Source organism: Aureobasidium melanogenum (assembly GCF_000721775.1).
Source record: "Aureobasidium melanogenum CBS 110374 unplaced genomic scaffold scaffold_27, whole genome shotgun sequence".
NCBI classification, from domain to species: domain Eukaryota; kingdom Fungi; phylum Ascomycota; class Dothideomycetes; order Dothideales; family Saccotheciaceae; genus Aureobasidium; species Aureobasidium melanogenum.
The window spans coordinates 44,216-60,612 of NW_024470079.1; the positions used below are offsets into that span (position 1 = coordinate 44,216).

The 16,397-nt window shown below is 50.2% G+C and overlaps 8 protein-coding genes across 8 annotated transcripts; 3 read left to right on the plus strand and 5 right to left on the minus strand.

Moving 5' to 3' along the window:
* Window positions 1–303: 303 nt before the first annotated feature.
* M437DRAFT_57724 (uncharacterized protein) lies at window positions 304–2,043 on the plus strand (the record flags this gene model as incomplete). The annotated part of the gene is made up of 3 exons (XM_041023267.1): window positions 304–427; window positions 486–556; window positions 649–2,043. 3 exons carry the CDS (start codon window positions 304–306, stop codon window positions 2,041–2,043), a joined length of 1,590 nt encoding a protein of 529 aa, XP_040876017.1.
* A 399-nt stretch (window positions 2,044–2,442) lies between these two features.
* Window positions 2,443–3,435, minus strand: M437DRAFT_58109 (uncharacterized protein; the record flags this gene model as incomplete). The annotated part of the gene is made up of 2 exons (XM_041023340.1): window positions 2,443–2,998; window positions 3,185–3,435. 2 exons carry the CDS (start codon window positions 3,433–3,435, stop codon window positions 2,443–2,445), a joined length of 807 nt encoding a protein of 268 aa, XP_040876018.1.
* Window positions 3,436–4,022: 587 nt separating this feature from the next.
* Window positions 4,023–7,265, minus strand: M437DRAFT_57933 (uncharacterized protein; the record flags this gene model as incomplete). Its single annotated transcript, XM_041023301.1, has 2 exons — window positions 4,023–7,150; window positions 7,208–7,265. The coding sequence occupies 2 exons, from the start codon at window positions 7,263–7,265 to the stop codon at window positions 4,023–4,025; spliced, it is 3,186 nt and encodes a 1,061-aa protein (XP_040876019.1).
* Window positions 7,266–8,658: 1,393 nt separating this feature from the next.
* M437DRAFT_69359 (protein disulfide-isomerase A4 precursor) lies at window positions 8,659–9,801 on the plus strand (the record flags this gene model as incomplete). Its single annotated transcript, XM_041025270.1, has 2 exons — window positions 8,659–9,166; window positions 9,221–9,801. The coding sequence occupies 2 exons, from the start codon at window positions 8,659–8,661 to the stop codon at window positions 9,799–9,801; spliced, it is 1,089 nt and encodes a 362-aa protein (XP_040876020.1).
* Window positions 9,802–9,948: 147 nt separating this feature from the next.
* M437DRAFT_78459 (pseudouridine synthase) lies at window positions 9,949–11,626 on the minus strand (the record flags this gene model as incomplete). Its single annotated transcript, XM_041026990.1, has 3 exons — window positions 9,949–11,105; window positions 11,163–11,194; window positions 11,622–11,626. 3 exons carry the CDS (start codon window positions 11,624–11,626, stop codon window positions 9,949–9,951), a joined length of 1,194 nt encoding a protein of 397 aa, XP_040876021.1.
* A 1,743-nt stretch (window positions 11,627–13,369) lies between these two features.
* M437DRAFT_87953 (heat shock factor binding protein 1) lies at window positions 13,370–13,735 on the minus strand (the record flags this gene model as incomplete). Its single annotated transcript, XM_041028740.1, has 3 exons — window positions 13,370–13,452; window positions 13,513–13,618; window positions 13,685–13,735. The coding sequence occupies 3 exons, from the start codon at window positions 13,733–13,735 to the stop codon at window positions 13,370–13,372; spliced, it is 240 nt and encodes a 79-aa protein (XP_040876022.1).
* Window positions 13,736–14,060: 325 nt separating this feature from the next.
* Window positions 14,061–15,412, plus strand: M437DRAFT_58070 (Ebp2-domain-containing protein; the record flags this gene model as incomplete). Its single annotated transcript, XM_041023329.1, has 3 exons — window positions 14,061–14,368; window positions 14,420–15,036; window positions 15,105–15,412. 3 exons carry the CDS (start codon window positions 14,061–14,063, stop codon window positions 15,410–15,412), a joined length of 1,233 nt encoding a protein of 410 aa, XP_040876023.1.
* Window positions 15,413–15,809: 397 nt separating this feature from the next.
* M437DRAFT_78463 (mitochondrial import translocase, subunit Tom22) lies at window positions 15,810–16,390 on the minus strand (the record flags this gene model as incomplete). The annotated part of the gene is made up of 3 exons (XM_041026991.1): window positions 15,810–15,854; window positions 15,913–16,202; window positions 16,303–16,390. 3 exons carry the CDS (start codon window positions 16,388–16,390, stop codon window positions 15,810–15,812), a joined length of 423 nt encoding a protein of 140 aa, XP_040876024.1.
* Between the last annotated feature and the right edge of the window lie 7 nt (window positions 16,391–16,397).

Genomic DNA, 16,397 nt, shown 5'->3' on the forward strand with positions numbered 1-16,397 from the left:
AGCAGCACGGGATTTGCCGGCCCTTCAGTGAACGAGACAAGCATCAAGCTGATCTGCCGTCGAGCCCTAGAAGTTGCTCCGAAGACCGACTCCGAAGCTCCGTCTTCCTTCCAAATCCTTCGCCGAGCCTCTCTCTCCCTAACCTGGGGGCATCTGATAAACTGCTGCCTACAGGCTCTTTTTTGACAACTCGTCTTTCTGCTTCACCGTCACACCGGCGGTTTCTTCGACGAAACAACTCCGGGCTGGATAGGCCCATGTAGATATTCAATTTATTTGCAATTCTATCTATCCTTTCCGGCCATGTGTTCGATCAGCCTACTTTTGTTTGCTCTTGCCTTTACATGGACTCTTGTCTCGGCCGTTCCTTACCCCGTCTTACCCTCATTCTCTTCCTTCACCAAAGCCGCCAAAGAACCTATCCTTGGTAAGCTCTGTCCACGACATTCTCTCATGATGTAACTCCTACTTATAGACACATCTAGGCAGATTCGAAACAATAGCCGTCAAAGTCCCGTGTCTTAACTGTCCTGTATACGAAGATGACGTGGCCCTCGTAAGTATATACCCTTGCCAAGGACGCCATATACCTCGTTCGAGATGTAGTACGCGTATACCATCTAGTCTTGACTCTGACCTGTGCCTCAGGACTTTGAACTTCAATATCCACGTCTTGACTCTTCGACCAATCTTTGCGATGTCGACTTCACATTGAACGGACGCCCTATTGTCGTCGACCGCGCAAACCCAGCCCAAGCATCAACTCTGCACATACCTCGTGGTCTAGCTAACCAAAACTGGGAGGTTGATCTCGAAATTCAAGGTCTTTGTGATCCTCTCAAGGACGATTCTGTCTCTACCCAGCGCGCCCTCTACTTTAATGTCACCAAGGTTGCTCAGCAACCTCTGATCACTCCTGGCACATTTACTGTCGTCGTCGGTCAATCAGAGTCGGCACAAATTCTCATCGATTCAGAACTTGATGAACAAGCCGCCTGTGCCTCATCGTTGAAGAGTGTGATCAACGAGAATTCATCCATCCTATCAAAAATCGAAGCTATTCCGAACGACAATGACATCGAGTCGAAGGCTGATATTCTTACCGTCGAACAAGCCCTTCGTAATCGTCTCTACGAGCAGGCGACAAAGTTACAAAGGTTGAACCAACGCTGTCATAAATCTCTCACTGAAAGTCTATCCGATTGTCACGGAGATCTTTCTTGTATGAGCAAAGTCATGTGCCAACGTATACATGATACGACATACCAAAAGATCAAGGAGATTCAAGCAGCTCTTCAAGATTCTGTCATGGTGAGCAAGGATCGACAGGATCAATACGTCGCTGCCGATGAGAAAGACAACTGGAACTTCAACGTCAGCTCTGTGGACAACCTTCTCTCCGATATTCAGGATGGAAACTCTAAAAAGTACGGAAATCAGCATCCTTTAGTGCTTGCTCTGGAAATCCTCGCAGCGGCGATTGGTCTCACCGCTCTTTGTGCATTCCTCCGCCGTCGCTTCTGTTCCCTTCGTCGTCGCGTCGAACGTCTTTCGGACAAGGAAGAGCGTCGACGAGCTCGTCATTTCCGCTGTCTTGCCCGCAAGGAGGCTATGCGCAAGAAGTGGGCATCCTTCAAGCAAGTCTTCACGCGTTCGCCTCGCAATGGAGACTGTGAGGAGAAGCGTGCACTTGTCGTTGAAGCTGCGGGTGCATTGGTCGATGAATATGCAGAAGGATGTTCGCATCAAGTCAATGATCTAGAGATGGGCCACGCATTCGGGGACCTTCGAAACGCTCGCGAGTTTGTGGTCAATCTGGTTGGGAGAGCACGCAAATCATCAAACGCCGGATCTGGAACTACCGCTCCGCCCGAATATACCGAGGAGAAGTTGCCGGACTATATATCCACGCGTGACTACGCACCTTCAATCGCTAGCGCGAATTCTATGAACACTGGCATTACACCGGATAGCAGTATCATCATGACTCCTAGATGCAGCCGCGAGACGCTGCGCACAGGCACCGACTTCAGCACGGAATAAACGCGCCTCGATCTTCTACTTTTTCTTTTCTATGTAATTCTAGGGATGGCGATCAGCCGACAGATCGGATTTGGGGGTTGGGAAGGAGTTTTCTTGCTGGACAAGGAGTTGGACTATCCAGGGATGATGATCTGGAGAGGAATATTTGCTGGACACATATAATGGTGGGTGGTATGGATTAGGAAGAGCCGCTCTAATGCTGGCCACGATGGATAAATCATGCATATATATACAATTCGCGCTGCATCTGCGCTTTTCTCATTACGGAGTGCTTCCACTCGTCTTGTCCAATCGTCGCACGTTCTTCCCGATGACGTGCTCCTGATTTCCCTGTTCTATCCATGTCCCAACCAGTCCCATACTGATACCGTTGAAGCCCATCCCATACCAAATTCCTGCCTAAGAACTCAAACTCCCAAACTCACTGTCCGTCATCTCACTACTATCCTTGCCATCATCACCCCAAATATCCCTGCTCTGCATCTCCACCTCCCTCATCGCATCAGCAACCCCGTCCAACTTCCTAACCACCTCAGCAACACCTTCTTTCACGGCTGCAAAGTACTTATCACTCGCCTCTCTCCTTCTAGCCGCAGATGTCAGATCCAGTGTCGTGGCTGTAGATAGCTTTCGCTCATTCTGCTCTGCTTGTTTCTCTTGCTCTTTGTTGCTTTGATGTTTATCTTCTTTGTCTTTGGTGTTGCTGTTGTCTTTACTATTTCTTTGCGCTGTTGTGGTGTCTGGTGGTTTGACTTCTTTGGTTGGTAAAGTGGACGTATCTTCGGAATCTGTTTGGCCCCATGCGCGTGCGAGTTCTACTTGTGCTGCTCGCAATTCTTCTAGTGCTTTGGCATGCCCAGTGCCAAACACGTGTGCTGAAGACCCAGCGCTCAACTCGATATCGGAAAGGGTGGATTGGAGGGCTGCCCAATGGGCATCTAACACTGCAGTCCCCCTTCTCGGTCGTTGTCTCTTTACTTCCTCATCAATAGTCGTATTCGCCAACCCTACTCCCCCAGTCTTCTCCCCCGCCGTCCCATTGTCGTCAGGAACTTGCAACCCATCAGGCCTCGGCAACTGCTGCGACAAATTCGTATTCTGCCTACTCAAAGCCCCATCTCTTTGCGTATCCCTCCTCGACAAATTCGTATTCTGCCTTGACAAAGGATTGGCATTTTGTTGTCGTGACGCAGCAGTATTGGATCTCGACAACGAAGAAGAGTTTAGAGATGGTGAGGAAGGGTTTGGGATAGCGGAGGAAGGGACGTTGCGAGAGGTTTGTTGCGAGGTATCGGTATTTGCGCGTGTGAGAGAGACGTTGCTGGCGTTGTGGGAGGGTGGGCCGACGAATAGGGAGGGCGCTGGAAGGCGCTGGGAGGATTGTTTGGACATTTGGGGTTGTTGTATTAGGAGATCAGTGGTCGGAGATGCCAGAGTTGTGGTGATGCTCAATTTCCGGATGTAGGGGGTGTGACCCTGATGCTTTGCATGTGAAAATGACGTCTTTGATGGCGACGATATTGGTCGACAACGTATAGCAAAACGAGGGGATAGAGTCCTCCGGATTGTATTCTTGATGCTAATCTACAAGGTATACAGTACCAGCAAGCGTCCAAGTGGTCACTGTGAGGTTGAGAAGTAAGCTGGCTTCTCTGAGCAAATCCTTGGTCTCGATGCTATGAACTTTGGAGTCTTCATGTCGAGTCCACCACCTTACGATTTCGTAAATAGAGGCAAGAAATTGAATTGTCAAATTGCTGTTGTATTGGCGACGCTGTCGCAAGTATGGAACAAGAAAAGCTATCTACATATATAGACCAGTAAAATGCTTCAAGTCGTTCGATGTCATGATCCTTCCTTACAATCCCTGTTTTCGCAGAATCTCGAGTCCAGCCCAAAAAGAAAGCAAATGACCAACCCAAGCTTGGAAGTATATACACCGAAGAGAACGCCATGCCGAAGAATCAAATAAAAGACATCTATAAGTATATGGCAAGAAGAAGAGGTGAGATCAGTAGAGCAGTCGTCAATAGATTTGTCGTAGTAGACAATTGGACGGTGGAAATTGCTCCTGATTTGCTGGTGGTTGCAGCTTGCGAACCCTGATCTTGCTGAGGAGATCTTGTCGAGCTGATCGCTACAGTCTTGCTTGTAGCGCCGGATTCAGATCGGGATCCGGATGCACCTGAAGAGGATGACGAATCCTCTTCACTAGATGTTGTGCTGAATGCAGACACAGGCACAGTTGTAGAGCCTTGTTGCACGATCAATCCGTTAGAACCCATACTGACCACTTCGCCATGTGATAAGGTCACATCAGGGCCACCTCGCGAGATGACGGTGCCATCAATCGTCGCAATGCTGGAAACATCAGCAGCTTGGTATGCTGTGACGGCATTGCCATTGACGGTAAACACTATTGCAGATGTAGGGGTTGCGATTGCAGCAGCGGAAGTGCCATCGACAACGATAGCGCCACCTGACGCGAGACTGATACGAGAACCGTCCTCGAGTGTTTGGACAGGCCCACCGGCGGTAAGTGTGTGGGAACCAATGACAGCCTCGTTGGTCGATCCTGGCGGGCATGATGCGGTGACGGTCTTCGTGCCAACGACAAATACTATGACGTTGGGAGCAGCAGCAGATGCAGGCGCCACAGTCGAGTATCTTGCAACAGTAGAGCCAATCCTGACACCTTCGCTGTCAGCACTGACTACAGATCCGTCATCGAGTGTAGCTGCCGAGCCACCAGGTGTCAGTCTGGTCGAGCCAATCTCAACTACGCCTGATGACTCTTGCGAAAAGGTTTGGACTTTGTTTCCAACCGTGACAATGACAGCCTTAGTGATTACTGGCAAAGCAGTGATTGCAGATGCGCGATTTGTGATGGTAGTAGCCTCGGTGTTGATAACCAGCCCATTGGAGCCGGCACTAATAACACAATTGACCGGGAGTGTTGCGGCGGGTCCTCCGACCGACAGGGTGTTTGTGCCACAAACATAGACCGAGTTCGTCTGGGTGGCGGTATAGGTGAAAGTGCCTGCCGTGAAGATGTGGATATGAGGGTTGGCGGATGATGGCGAACTACCTTGTGGAGATCCGTCTTGTGCTTGTGGACTCTGAGTATTCTGTACTCCATTGGCAGTATTGGCGTTCTGGTTGCTCTGATCTCCCTGGGCGCCTTGTCCAGCTGTTTGTGTTGGATCCCAGTGCTGGCCCTGTCCGCCTTGAACGCCTTGTCCTCCGTTCTGCGACTGCCCTCCGTTTTGAGACTGTCCTCCATTTTGCGATTGCCCTCCTTGGGTGTTCTGTGCCCCATCTTGAGTCTGACCTCCCTGAGTGTTCTGGCCTCCCTGAGCGTTTTGATCTCCTTCAGAGTTCTGGCCGTTATCGTTGTTGTTGTTTCCATTTTGGCTGTTACCACCGTTGTCATTCTGATTTCCACCTTGTGTGTTTTGAGGGGCTTGAGTGTTCTGAGCACCATTCTGTGTTTGCGTATTCTGAGTATCCTGGTTGTGACCTGCAGTGTTCGCAGCCTGAGTTTGCCGAGCATCGTCATTTTTATCCTGTCCTTGGGTAGAGCTTGCTTGGTCGGTCGTGTGATCTGCGAGAGCAGTAGGTGTTGGCGTAGTAGGTGATGCACTCGAAGCTTCTGCAGCGGTAGTGGTGGTTGTTGATGCTGGTCCAAAAGCGACTGTAGGTGTCTCGACGGCAGTTCCAGGCTTGAGCGCATAAGGTGGATCGTAAAGTCCTCCATACCACATCTGACAACCTTCCCAAGCAGGGTCAAGCTTCCTAATGCCTGGAGGCATCGCCAGTTGAGGATTATATTGGTTTTCGTAGATGACGTTACAGCTATAGTCTCCGGGGTATTCACATCTCGCCTGTCCATTCCAAGCACTGTAGGGCACTGGCGAATTCAGATCGGCGTAGTTGAAGGGATAACCAGTGACTTTGTTTGTCGTGACGAAATACTGGTAGTGTGGTTGAGAGTACCGCAAACTTAACAGCTTTTCCGATGGTAAGGCGAGTATGGCATCAGTGACAGTTGTACCAATCTGGCTACTGCACCTATCCACAGCCCAGACCTTCTTGATCGAAATGTATGCTTGGCCATCACGAACGAATGTGCGCGTTCCCACGACAGCAGTCTCCAGAGGTGTACCAACACTATTCGTAGCTGAAGGGTCGACGCCTGTATAAGGCACGCCGTCATCACTGCCATAAGCTGTCAGGTTGGCGGCAGGAGTGGTAGCACACATGTCGCGTGACGCAGTGGTGGCTTCAGGGAAATACATCAGCTCAACCTCATCGCCAAATATTGTGCACAAACCACAACCATAGAAGCTTTTTGAGAAAGCGTCATCCGACATAGACTGACTGGAGTTTACGCAAGCTGGTAATGAGGGTGATGGCGTAATGGTTGGGAAGATGGCATCTATCGCACTGGTACCATTGGCAGCAGCGGTCCACGATGCGGATGCAGTACTGTAAGCTTGCCACAACCCGTCACAATCAGAAGGGTTGACACTGCAGGAGACGGAAGAGATAGGGAACATCCATCCTCCACTGACCGTCTCGGTGGAAGGTATTGCTGGCGCATTGGAAGTTCGAAAGGTGGTGCTTGCAGTAGCGATCGCGGGCGAGTAGTTTACGCGTGCGTGGCCATCGCAAAGAGTAGTGGCGTTTGCGTAATATGTAATCTGAGTCCATGAACTTCCTCCGATGGTGTAGGTCGTATTCGATGTGTAGCTGTGCTTGATCTCCCAGGAGTTGGAAGCCGAATTATAAGCAGAGATTGCGTTAGAACACGACGTCGCATACTGGGCGCCAGAGCCAGTAGATGCTATTGTTGGACTGATGTAGGTGATATCATCATAGCACCGGCCTCCATGTGAATAGCAGACAGTACTCTGCGGTAGTGTCGACAGGGATGAAGTAGTACTGACGGCGGAGGAAGTGTTCAGCTCAGCAGTGTTCATTGTGGTGTTAGTGTATGTCGGTGTTTGTCCTAGTGCGGCGAGAATGTATGAACCTAGCCCAGGAGCAACAGTGGTTGATGTTGTCTTGGGAGTGAGATTGACCGCCGAGAGATTTCCATTAGTTACTGCAAGATATGTGTTAGAATAAACAGAAGCAAGAACAAGGCCAAACCGCCACTTACAGGCTTCACATCTTACGAGGAAGGCTGTTAACACGAGAGCCACAGAATTTGGAAACATTCTGGCTTGAGGCCTTGACAGACCGACCGTTAAACTCTCACAAAACCAAGTCTCTCATGACAGCACGAGAGATGACCAGCAACAGCACAGAAGGCTGACAGTAGTTGGAGAGCGCAACAAGAAACAATGGGGTATGATCAGTATGAAGGAAAAGGAAAGGCAAAGGAAGGAAGTGGCTGTCGCAGGTTAACGAATTGCTGGGTCGGCGGCCTGTAGCGGCCGTGCGAACTCAAAAGGTGAACAACGATTCACCGTGCATTTTCGAGGCCAACTTTAAAAGCGCCATCATCTTTGGGGGCTTAGGACAATCGATTTTGATCGTCTGCTGCTCACCTTGCCTGAAACGCAAAACCTTGAAATCAAATCAGGGGCTGGCGGCCGAGACCAGGGTTGGGTTTAGTGGGGTTCACCTGGGTTTCTTTAACCACGTCATGCACGAAGCCGTTGAAGAAAAAGTCTGAGTCTGGTGGTCACTATGGACGAGGCGGGACAAATAGAATCTGAACAACGCTTTCGACATAACGTTTTAGGAGGTGGGTGGACAACGTTGTCTCACGATTAATCCCATGGGGTTCGCGGACTCTTGATACCTCTGATGAACACATTCAGAAGTAGGAGTTCGGAGTTGTAGTCGTGGTGATGGGGGCACTAGAATTGCTATATAAAGAAAGATCGACGTCCATGATCCACTCCCGAGGAGCGAGTCTTGGCTGTGGCCCGTGGGATCATTAGAAATGTTATGGCAGTTAATCCTAGCCGGAGTTGGGTGTGTTCTGTTCCTGTTTGCTCGCTCTGTCAACTCATGGATGTGCTTTCTCTAGTTGATGTCAAGCACCGAGATTGTTGCAATGCTGGGGTCTAAGAGACAGATACTCAAATAAGCCCTTCATTAGTCGATCAATATCTCGGCCACATTTCAATGATGCATTGGTTGCTTGAGGACTCATTACGTAGGACAAGCCTTTGTGAATACGAAAAGACTCGAAGTCAACTTGGCGATGCTGCATCTGTGAGAGCCAGCGAAACGCCAACAGACAGGTTAGGTTCGGCAGAGAGACGGCTCGGGTTGTGCTAGAGAGAGGAACTCTCGTATAGACAAAGCATCTTTGTAGAGCCCATCAGTAGACGGCTAAAATGCAACTGTAGTATTGCGACAAGATAGGTAAAAAGGGACTGGCAGTTGTGGAGGCTGAAGTAATAGAAGACGCCCAAGTGCTTGGCCCTGAAGGATGTCGGATGTCGGGTGGCGCGTTGGACATGTGGCTGTTGTAACTCGGAAAGGCGCTTACTCAGCTGGAGAACAGGTGGCGGCATGTATGGTCGACCCTGAAACTCGACATCATCCGAGCTGCTGCCATCAACTATTAGATAGCAACAGCATCAAGTCGCAAACATGAGATTCGGATTGATTGCTTCTCTCGCCCTGGTTGGCACTTCTGCCGCCTCGGCCGTCATCGACCTCATCCCCAAGAACTTCGACGACATCGTTCTCAAGTCTGGAAAGCCTGCTCTGGTCGAGTTCTTCGCTCCATGGTGCGGTCACTGCAAGAGCCTTGCCCCGGTCTACGAGGAGCTGGCTTCCTCGTTCGAATTCGCAAAGGACAAGGTCACCATCGCCAAGGTTGACGCTGATGCTCACAAGGAGCTCGGCCGTAGATTCGGTGTTCAAGGCTTCCCTACCCTCAAGTGGTTCGATGGAAAGAGCGACACTCCTGTGGACTACAACAGCGGCAGAGACCTCGAGAGTCTGTCTGCCTTCATCTCCGAGAAAACTGGCCTCAAGCAGAAGAAGAAGGCCGCCGTCCCCAGCAATGTTGAGATGTTGAACGACCAGACCTTCAAGACCGAGATTGGCGGTGACAAGGATGTCATTGTTGCCTTCACCGCCCCCTGGTGTGGACGTAAGCAGCGAATGCCACTCTCTGAGCAGGGCAAGTATGCTGACTTCTTTGCAGACTGCAAGACCCTTGCTCCCATCTGGGAAAAGCTCGCCAACGACTACGCCAACGAACCTACCGTCCTCGTCGCCAAGGTTGACGCTGAAGCTGAAAACGCAAAGGCTACTGCCCAGAAGCAGGGCATCAAGGGTTACCCTACCATCAAGTTCTTCCCCAAGGGTTCTACTGAGCCTATCGCCTACGAGGGTGGTCGTTCCGAGGATGCTCTTGTCAAGTACCTCAACGAGAAGGCCGGTACTCACCGTACTGTCGGTGGTGGTCTCGACATCACTGCTGGTACCATTGCCGCTCTTGACACCTTCGTTTCCAAGTACACTAGCGGCGGCGCTCTCGAGACCGTCCAGAAGGAGATTTTGGCTGCTTCCGAGAACATCAAGGATACCTACGCTCAGTACTACGTCAAGGTCTTCGATAAGCTCGCCCAGAACCCTGGCTACGTCGAGAAGGAGTCCAAGAGACTCAACAACCTGCTCAAGAAGGGCGGTCTCGCTCCCGAGAAGGTCGACGATCTGACCAAGCGCAGCAACATCCTCAGCAAGTTTGTTGCTAAGGTCCAGAGCGCCAAGGAGGAGCTGTAAATGAATGAGCCTTACTGAAGTCACGACAAAAAAAAGCATGCTAGTCATTAGAAGCCATGGGGTATCAAAATAAGATATATCTTAGTCATGAACACTTTTATCCCGACTTCATCTATGCTGTTGATAGTGACGAAGAGTTCTGCAAGATCATTGATCTGCAGCGGGAGCAGCAGGTGCAACAGGAGCAGGCGATCCTTGTCTCTTAGCAGGAATGCGAGTGTGACCGTTCTGTCCCTCAGGATGATCCTTCTCCCATTGTGCCAGCAAATCTGTAAGCTTGGGACCCCAGACATCCTCGCCCTTTTCCAGATCTTCAAACTCGAGCACGTTTCTGCCCAGCTCGAATTCACCTTGTCGTGATCTCTCCAATGCTGCCATGAGTCCAAGCGAGCCAACGGCTGCACCTAGGTCATGACATAGACTGCGAACGTAGAAGCCTGACGAGACAGTCATTCTTATACGGGCTGCGGGTGCTGGACATGGTTTCCTCTCTTCCGTCACAGCGTCTGTGTCGACTGTGGGTGCTTGATCCGCTGCCTCTGCTCCATCGCTCTTCATTTTCTTGGCCTCTGGCCCATCTGAACCCTCTCTTTTTCTCTTCAAGTCGTCGGTGTCGGGTTGTGCTCCCTGACCAGCAGTAGCCTGAGTCTCGACAGCGACTTGCGGCAATAGCTTGTCCACAGCCTTCTTCTCCTCGTCTTCAGCCTCCTTCTCGGGCCAATTGTACTTGTGTGTACCAGGCTCCAACCACTCAACCATGTCCAGTTGCGATACCGTGACAGCACGTTCTTGAATCTCGACAGGAACCTCCTTGCCTTCTCTGGCGTATTCGTAAAGTCTCTTGCCCTGCACTCTCAAAGCGGAGAAGATAGGAGGTCGCTGCATGATGTCGCCGCGGAACTTTTGAAGGGCTTCCTCAACCATGCTCTTGGTAATGTGCTGATAAGGAGCTTTCTTGACGACCTTGCCCTCAACGTCATAGGTATCACTTGCAGCGCCAAAGACGACAACAGTCTCATACACCTTTGTGCAGTCGAGGAAACCTTGCAATTTCTTGGTGCCACTGCCGACTCCTACAACCAAGACGCCAGTAGCCAGAGGATCGAGGGTTCCGCCATGACCGAGCTTGACTTGCACAGGTTGTCTCTGTTTGCGCGAACGCTTGCCGAAGTTTCTAGCAGCGTCGGCGTCGCGTTTGTTCTTTTCGGCTTGGATCCAGGGAGCGAATGTCTTGGAGGGGTTCAAGTGTTTTTGGAGATCGCGGAGAGCTTGGGCGGACGAGACAGCGATTGGCTTGTGAACGGCTGGCAAGGAATTGTGTCAGTCGATTGACAAGTGTGAATTTGTATGAGATGATTTACCGAAGACGCCCTCGATGACAGGAGTAGGTTCACTCATGATTTTGACAGACCTCCAGATGAAACTCTTTGCCATCTGCAGAGTGACGAGTGGGATGCAAGAAGACGAAATAATTATTCTCAAAAGTCGGGTCGCAGCTCTCCACTCTCCACCAAGGTCGGGCTTGGCGCAGCTGTGACGCGGGATCGCGCGTGCTCTTCGTGAGCTGGACTTTCCTCAAGAGTTGCGACTTCCTCGAGTTCTATGTATTGCTGGTCTACTAGTGCTATATACATCTTTCCGTCCTGAAGATGCCGTTCATCTCATCTACCAGCACATTGATACAAACATGACCAACGAGATTGCTGTACTGCGGCCACGAGACCCGGTGCAACTCAACTCGGACGACTGGCCAGAATTTGAATTGAAGCAAGCCTTCGTCTTCGATCCAGAAGACCCGAACAGAGCGCCCGTGAGCCTACTCCATGCTGGTCACTATCGTCCACTCTCAATCACCGGCAAACTCGAGCCACCAAATTCCCACAACGTCGATTCCTGGCTTGACAACTCAGTACATCGTGCCGTCCAAATCGAGCTCACAGACATCAAAGAGTTCTCGTATGGCGAGTACGGCGATGGATCATTGGATATATGGGCTGCTGGCAAGGCTGGCTGGTTCACAATCAAGCCGAGCAGAGCCTACAGGGAAATGTACACAGACATGACCCAGGCACTCAAGCTGCTGTACTTTATGGCCGACAGCTACAAAGCCTTGCGCAAATATGCTGATCTATCCGCTCCTTATTTCTTCCAGAAGGTGTGCCGTCTGATTCAACATCTCAAATTGGTGTTGACTTGTGATTTTAGTGCAGCGAGGCAGGCCTCGAAGGAAGCAAGGATGTTGCAGATGTCGCAGAAATGTTTACTAAGCATAGACATTTCCTGATCGCATCCATGTTGACCAACAAGGAGGGACTGCAGTGGCACCGTGTACCCCTCTACACGTGGTTCCAGGCCACGTTTCCTGTGAGTCAGATCACCCCTCTCTACAAAGCTATAGCTAACTCAAGCATCAGGACGACTTTCTTCTTGTCCAGTCGAGGATCAAACCACCACGATCAAAGCCGTCTTCACAAAAAAGTAATACACAATCTCCTGCCCAGTCGACCGCGAGCTCGAGAAGGAAGAAGGCGGCAGCAAAACAACGAAGCGCTACTCCCAAGTCTACCATCTCCATCCGCTCAGGTCGCTCGACTAGGTCCACCAGATCACAGTCGACGGTGACCGTGGAATCCTTGCCTATGGATCTCGACAAGACTCCAGAAAGAGATCCGATTCCCGAAATTGAATCATCAAGCAATCAGGCAGAAAGTCCTATCGATCAGGACATATCTTCAAGCAGCGATGAGGTTCCAAGGACTGGAGGAAAGGGCAAAGGCAAATCGGCTCTGAGACCAAGACCCAGCAAATTCGCTACACGAGCAAGTAACATTTCGATGAAATCTCGTTCTATCTCGCAGAACAGAACAGCAGCATCGCACCCCGAATCCGAACACGAAGCCATGTCAATCGACAGTCCTCCGAATGACACGGAATCTAGCGACAAACAGTCCGAGGATATAGCCGAAGACTCGGACGATGATGACGGAAATCGGACAGAGACGCGCGAGCCTTCCTTACCATTCCGTCTACAAGATGCAACAAATAATGGCGATGTTTGGCATTGCCCAGTGGACGGTTGCATGCACAAAACATACGCCGCCTCAGAGCCGAGCTCCCAGATCTTGATCAAGAGGCACTCAAAAACTCATGACTTTGACCATGACGAGAGAGTTCAATTGGTACGGCGCATGGAGGCGCCTTATCTGCCTGTAAACAGGCTGATAGACAAGGTCAGAGGAATGGCAGCATCAAGCAAGTTGCCACCACCTATCACTCAACGTTATTGACAAGTTGAGGTTTTGAATCTTGGGGATTGGGAGCTTGATTCATTGGCGTTTTTACTTGGGGGAAAGGAAGGACCTTTTTTGATGCTTTGCGATGATACCACGAGAGTAAGGACACGGACAAATATTGGCTGGGTGTAGATGCAGATTTAGACACACCAGAAGAGTGAAAATATTGGCTCCGGTTTTGATGACTTAGCATTTTCAATTTTGAGCTCGATGCTGTGCGAGGTTTGGGGGTATAATGTACTTTCTGTAAAACAACAATGACAAAACGAAATCAATCATTTCGATTCTTCATCTTGGGATCTGGCAGATGCTTGGATAGAAGCTTCGAGGTTGTCAAGACGTCTAGACATTTCATCCACTGTTTTTGAACAAAGTATTAGTATATTTCATACCTTGCAATAGATACCTAGGCACTCACTCTTTGTAAGCAGATCCGAAGATATGTTCGTGAACTTTGTAGATAGTTGGTTCAAGAGGTCATCGACGACGGTAGCCAGGTCTTCAGAGGAAGAAGCGTCTGGTGACTAGAATGACAGTGTCAGTAGAGTCATGTCACATTCATCGAGTGCTATTGACCAGAACTTGTTTACATTTGATGCTTCGGTGGTCTCGTGGTCTTTGTTGATGTTGAGGTCTGACATATTGAGGTTGATGCCTTTTCCTGTTTGGAGCTCAGACATCTACGACGGAAAGAGGTTGGAAGGCGATGTTAGAGCTAATGGATGGATGTTCCTGCATGCAAGAACAATCAGGGTGATGGTGGTTTCCTTGGAGATTTATGCACGCCTGAGCTTTTGGTTATGCAAGACAGCACAAAACCGAACCTTGCTTCTCCCCACATTTTGCGGCGTTTTGCCCTGTCCGATCTTTCGAGACTTTCGCGTCCCCAAGAGAAAAAAGTTCCCGAGCAGCAAGCAACCAGCTTTGCGAATCAATTTTTCCAAACCAACCAACACATACACAACAATGGCAAAAGGAAGCAAGTTGCTAGCCGCACTGGACCGCGAAAAGGGCGTCAACCACAAACTCGAGCGCCAAAAGAAACAGCAAAAAGCCGCCGAGAAGAGAAAGAGAGCAAGAGTTGAAGAACAGGAAGATGAGGCTGTGCTTGAGGATGCGATAAAGGAGGCTGAGGCGACCACTGCTGGAAAGAAGGATAAGAAGGGTGCTAAGCGCGCAAAGGTTGAGCAAGAGGACGAGGAGGAAGATGAGGAAGAGTGGGAGACTGATGATGAGGATAAGACGCATGCTGTATGTTTTTCGCGCTATCACTTGTGTGTACTATGGATGGTGATGCTGACTCTGCGCTAGAAAAACATTGCAAGGCTGGTCGAGGACGATTCTGAGGATGAGTCTGATTCAGAGGACGACATCAACGGTGATGCTGAACTAGACGAGGATGAAGACGAAGACGATGAGGAAGAGGATGAAGACATCGCGCTCTCAGATCTTGAATCCGTGGCTTCAGAGGACAAGGGCGACATTATCCCACACCAACGCCTTACCATCAACAACACCGCCGCCCTCCTACGCGCCGTAAAGTCCTTTGCCCTCTCCTCCAAGCTCCCCTTCTCCGAGAACCAAACCATTGTCAGCGATGCCCCCACCGAGATTCCCGACATCGACGACGACCTCAACCGTGAACTCGCCTTCTACAAGCAATCCCTGGATGCCGTGACCAAAGCCCGTGCTCTGCTCAAGAAAGAAGGTGTTCCTTTCTCTCGCCCTGCAGACTACTTTGCAGAAATGGTCAAGAGTGACGAACACATGGGCAAGATCAAGAGCAAGTTGATCGACGAGGCGGCAAGCAAAAAGGCCTCTGCCGAAGCACGAAGACAGAGAGATCTCAAGAAGTTTGGAAAGCAAGTCCAAGTTGCCAAGCTGCAGGAGAGAAGTCGCGAGAAGAAGGATACTCTGGACAAGATCCAGCTTCTCAAGAGAAGTATGCAATTTCCCCTTTCCCTTTTATAACAAGAAAAGCACAAGGCTAACCATATCCCAACGCAACAGAGAGAAAGGGCGAAGACATTGGCAACGCAAACGAAGACGACATGTTCGATGTCGCCCTCGAAGACGCCGCCGAAACAGAGAGAAAAGACAAGGCCGCCCGCAGAGCCGGTGGTGCCTCTGCTGGCAACAAGAACAACTTCAAGCGCGTCAAGCGTGACGAAAAGTACGGCTTTGGAGGCAAGAAGCGCTTCTCCAAGAGCAACGATGCAAAGTCATCGAGCGATATGAGTGGTTATTCGTCAAAGAAGATGAAGGGTGGAAAGAAGGCTCAAAGACCTGGCAAGAGCAGGCGTGCTAACAGAGCTTAAGATGTGAGAGGGAAAGGAGGAAAAGTAGTCTAGTCTTTGTGATATCACAATTAGCATTGGGTGGTTCGGGATTCTGTTTATATTGAGTAGCCACAAAAAGGGCGTTTATCTTCTGTTCATCTTCTCTGCATAAGATTGACTCGATGGGATTTCTTTCTCAAGCACACGCATTATGATCTCTAGCGCAGGGCTGCTAGATAGCAATTCAGAAGTGAGATATCTCAGAAATAAGCGTTTTGCAAGGAAAGATTGGATTGGAAGAATCGATGGCATTTTCATGAAGTTCCAGCCGCCGGCCACCAAAATATATTTGTACAAGGGATGAGAAGAAAGGGGCATTTTTTGATACAAGAGTTGGCAAGCAGCAATGATGCAGGCAAAAAGAAAGCGGTACCATTTACAGAGCGGGCTTGGCCTGCTGTTGTTGCTGCTGAGTGAGGAGCTATTTTGTTTCGTTAGCATAACTCCCTTTTTACTTTTGAATGTGTTGCAGGGTTTACCTCATTGGCACTCTGCTGCATCTTCATCTCTCTCTCCATCTCGGCCATCTGCTGCTCCTCTGCAAAAGCCAATGCCCACGGCACACCCAACAGCAACACACTGGTGCTGACAACCCACAGAGTCTTTCCGCCGTAGTTGAGTGTGGTCGACACCCAGGAAGAAGTTGTGGAAGAGATGTTGGAGATGGTCTTGCGGTATGTAGGGGGTACAATGTCCTTGAGGGCGGCGAGTCTGTCGGCAAAGCTTTCGTCGGGCATGTAGTCTTCCTCGTCGTCTGAGGCCTCGGACTCTGAGACATGCAAGTGTTAGCCTTTTGTCTTCTCATGTCTCTATCCTCTACTCTTGTGCTTTTGCGCCGGTAGTGGTGGTGGGGTATAGGTGTTTCGTACCATCGCTGGTGTCCCATTCGTCCTCGACTTGGGGGCCGGCCTGTTCTCTGTTGAACTCCTCGTCGAGAACCTCTTCAAGCTTGACCATTTTGACG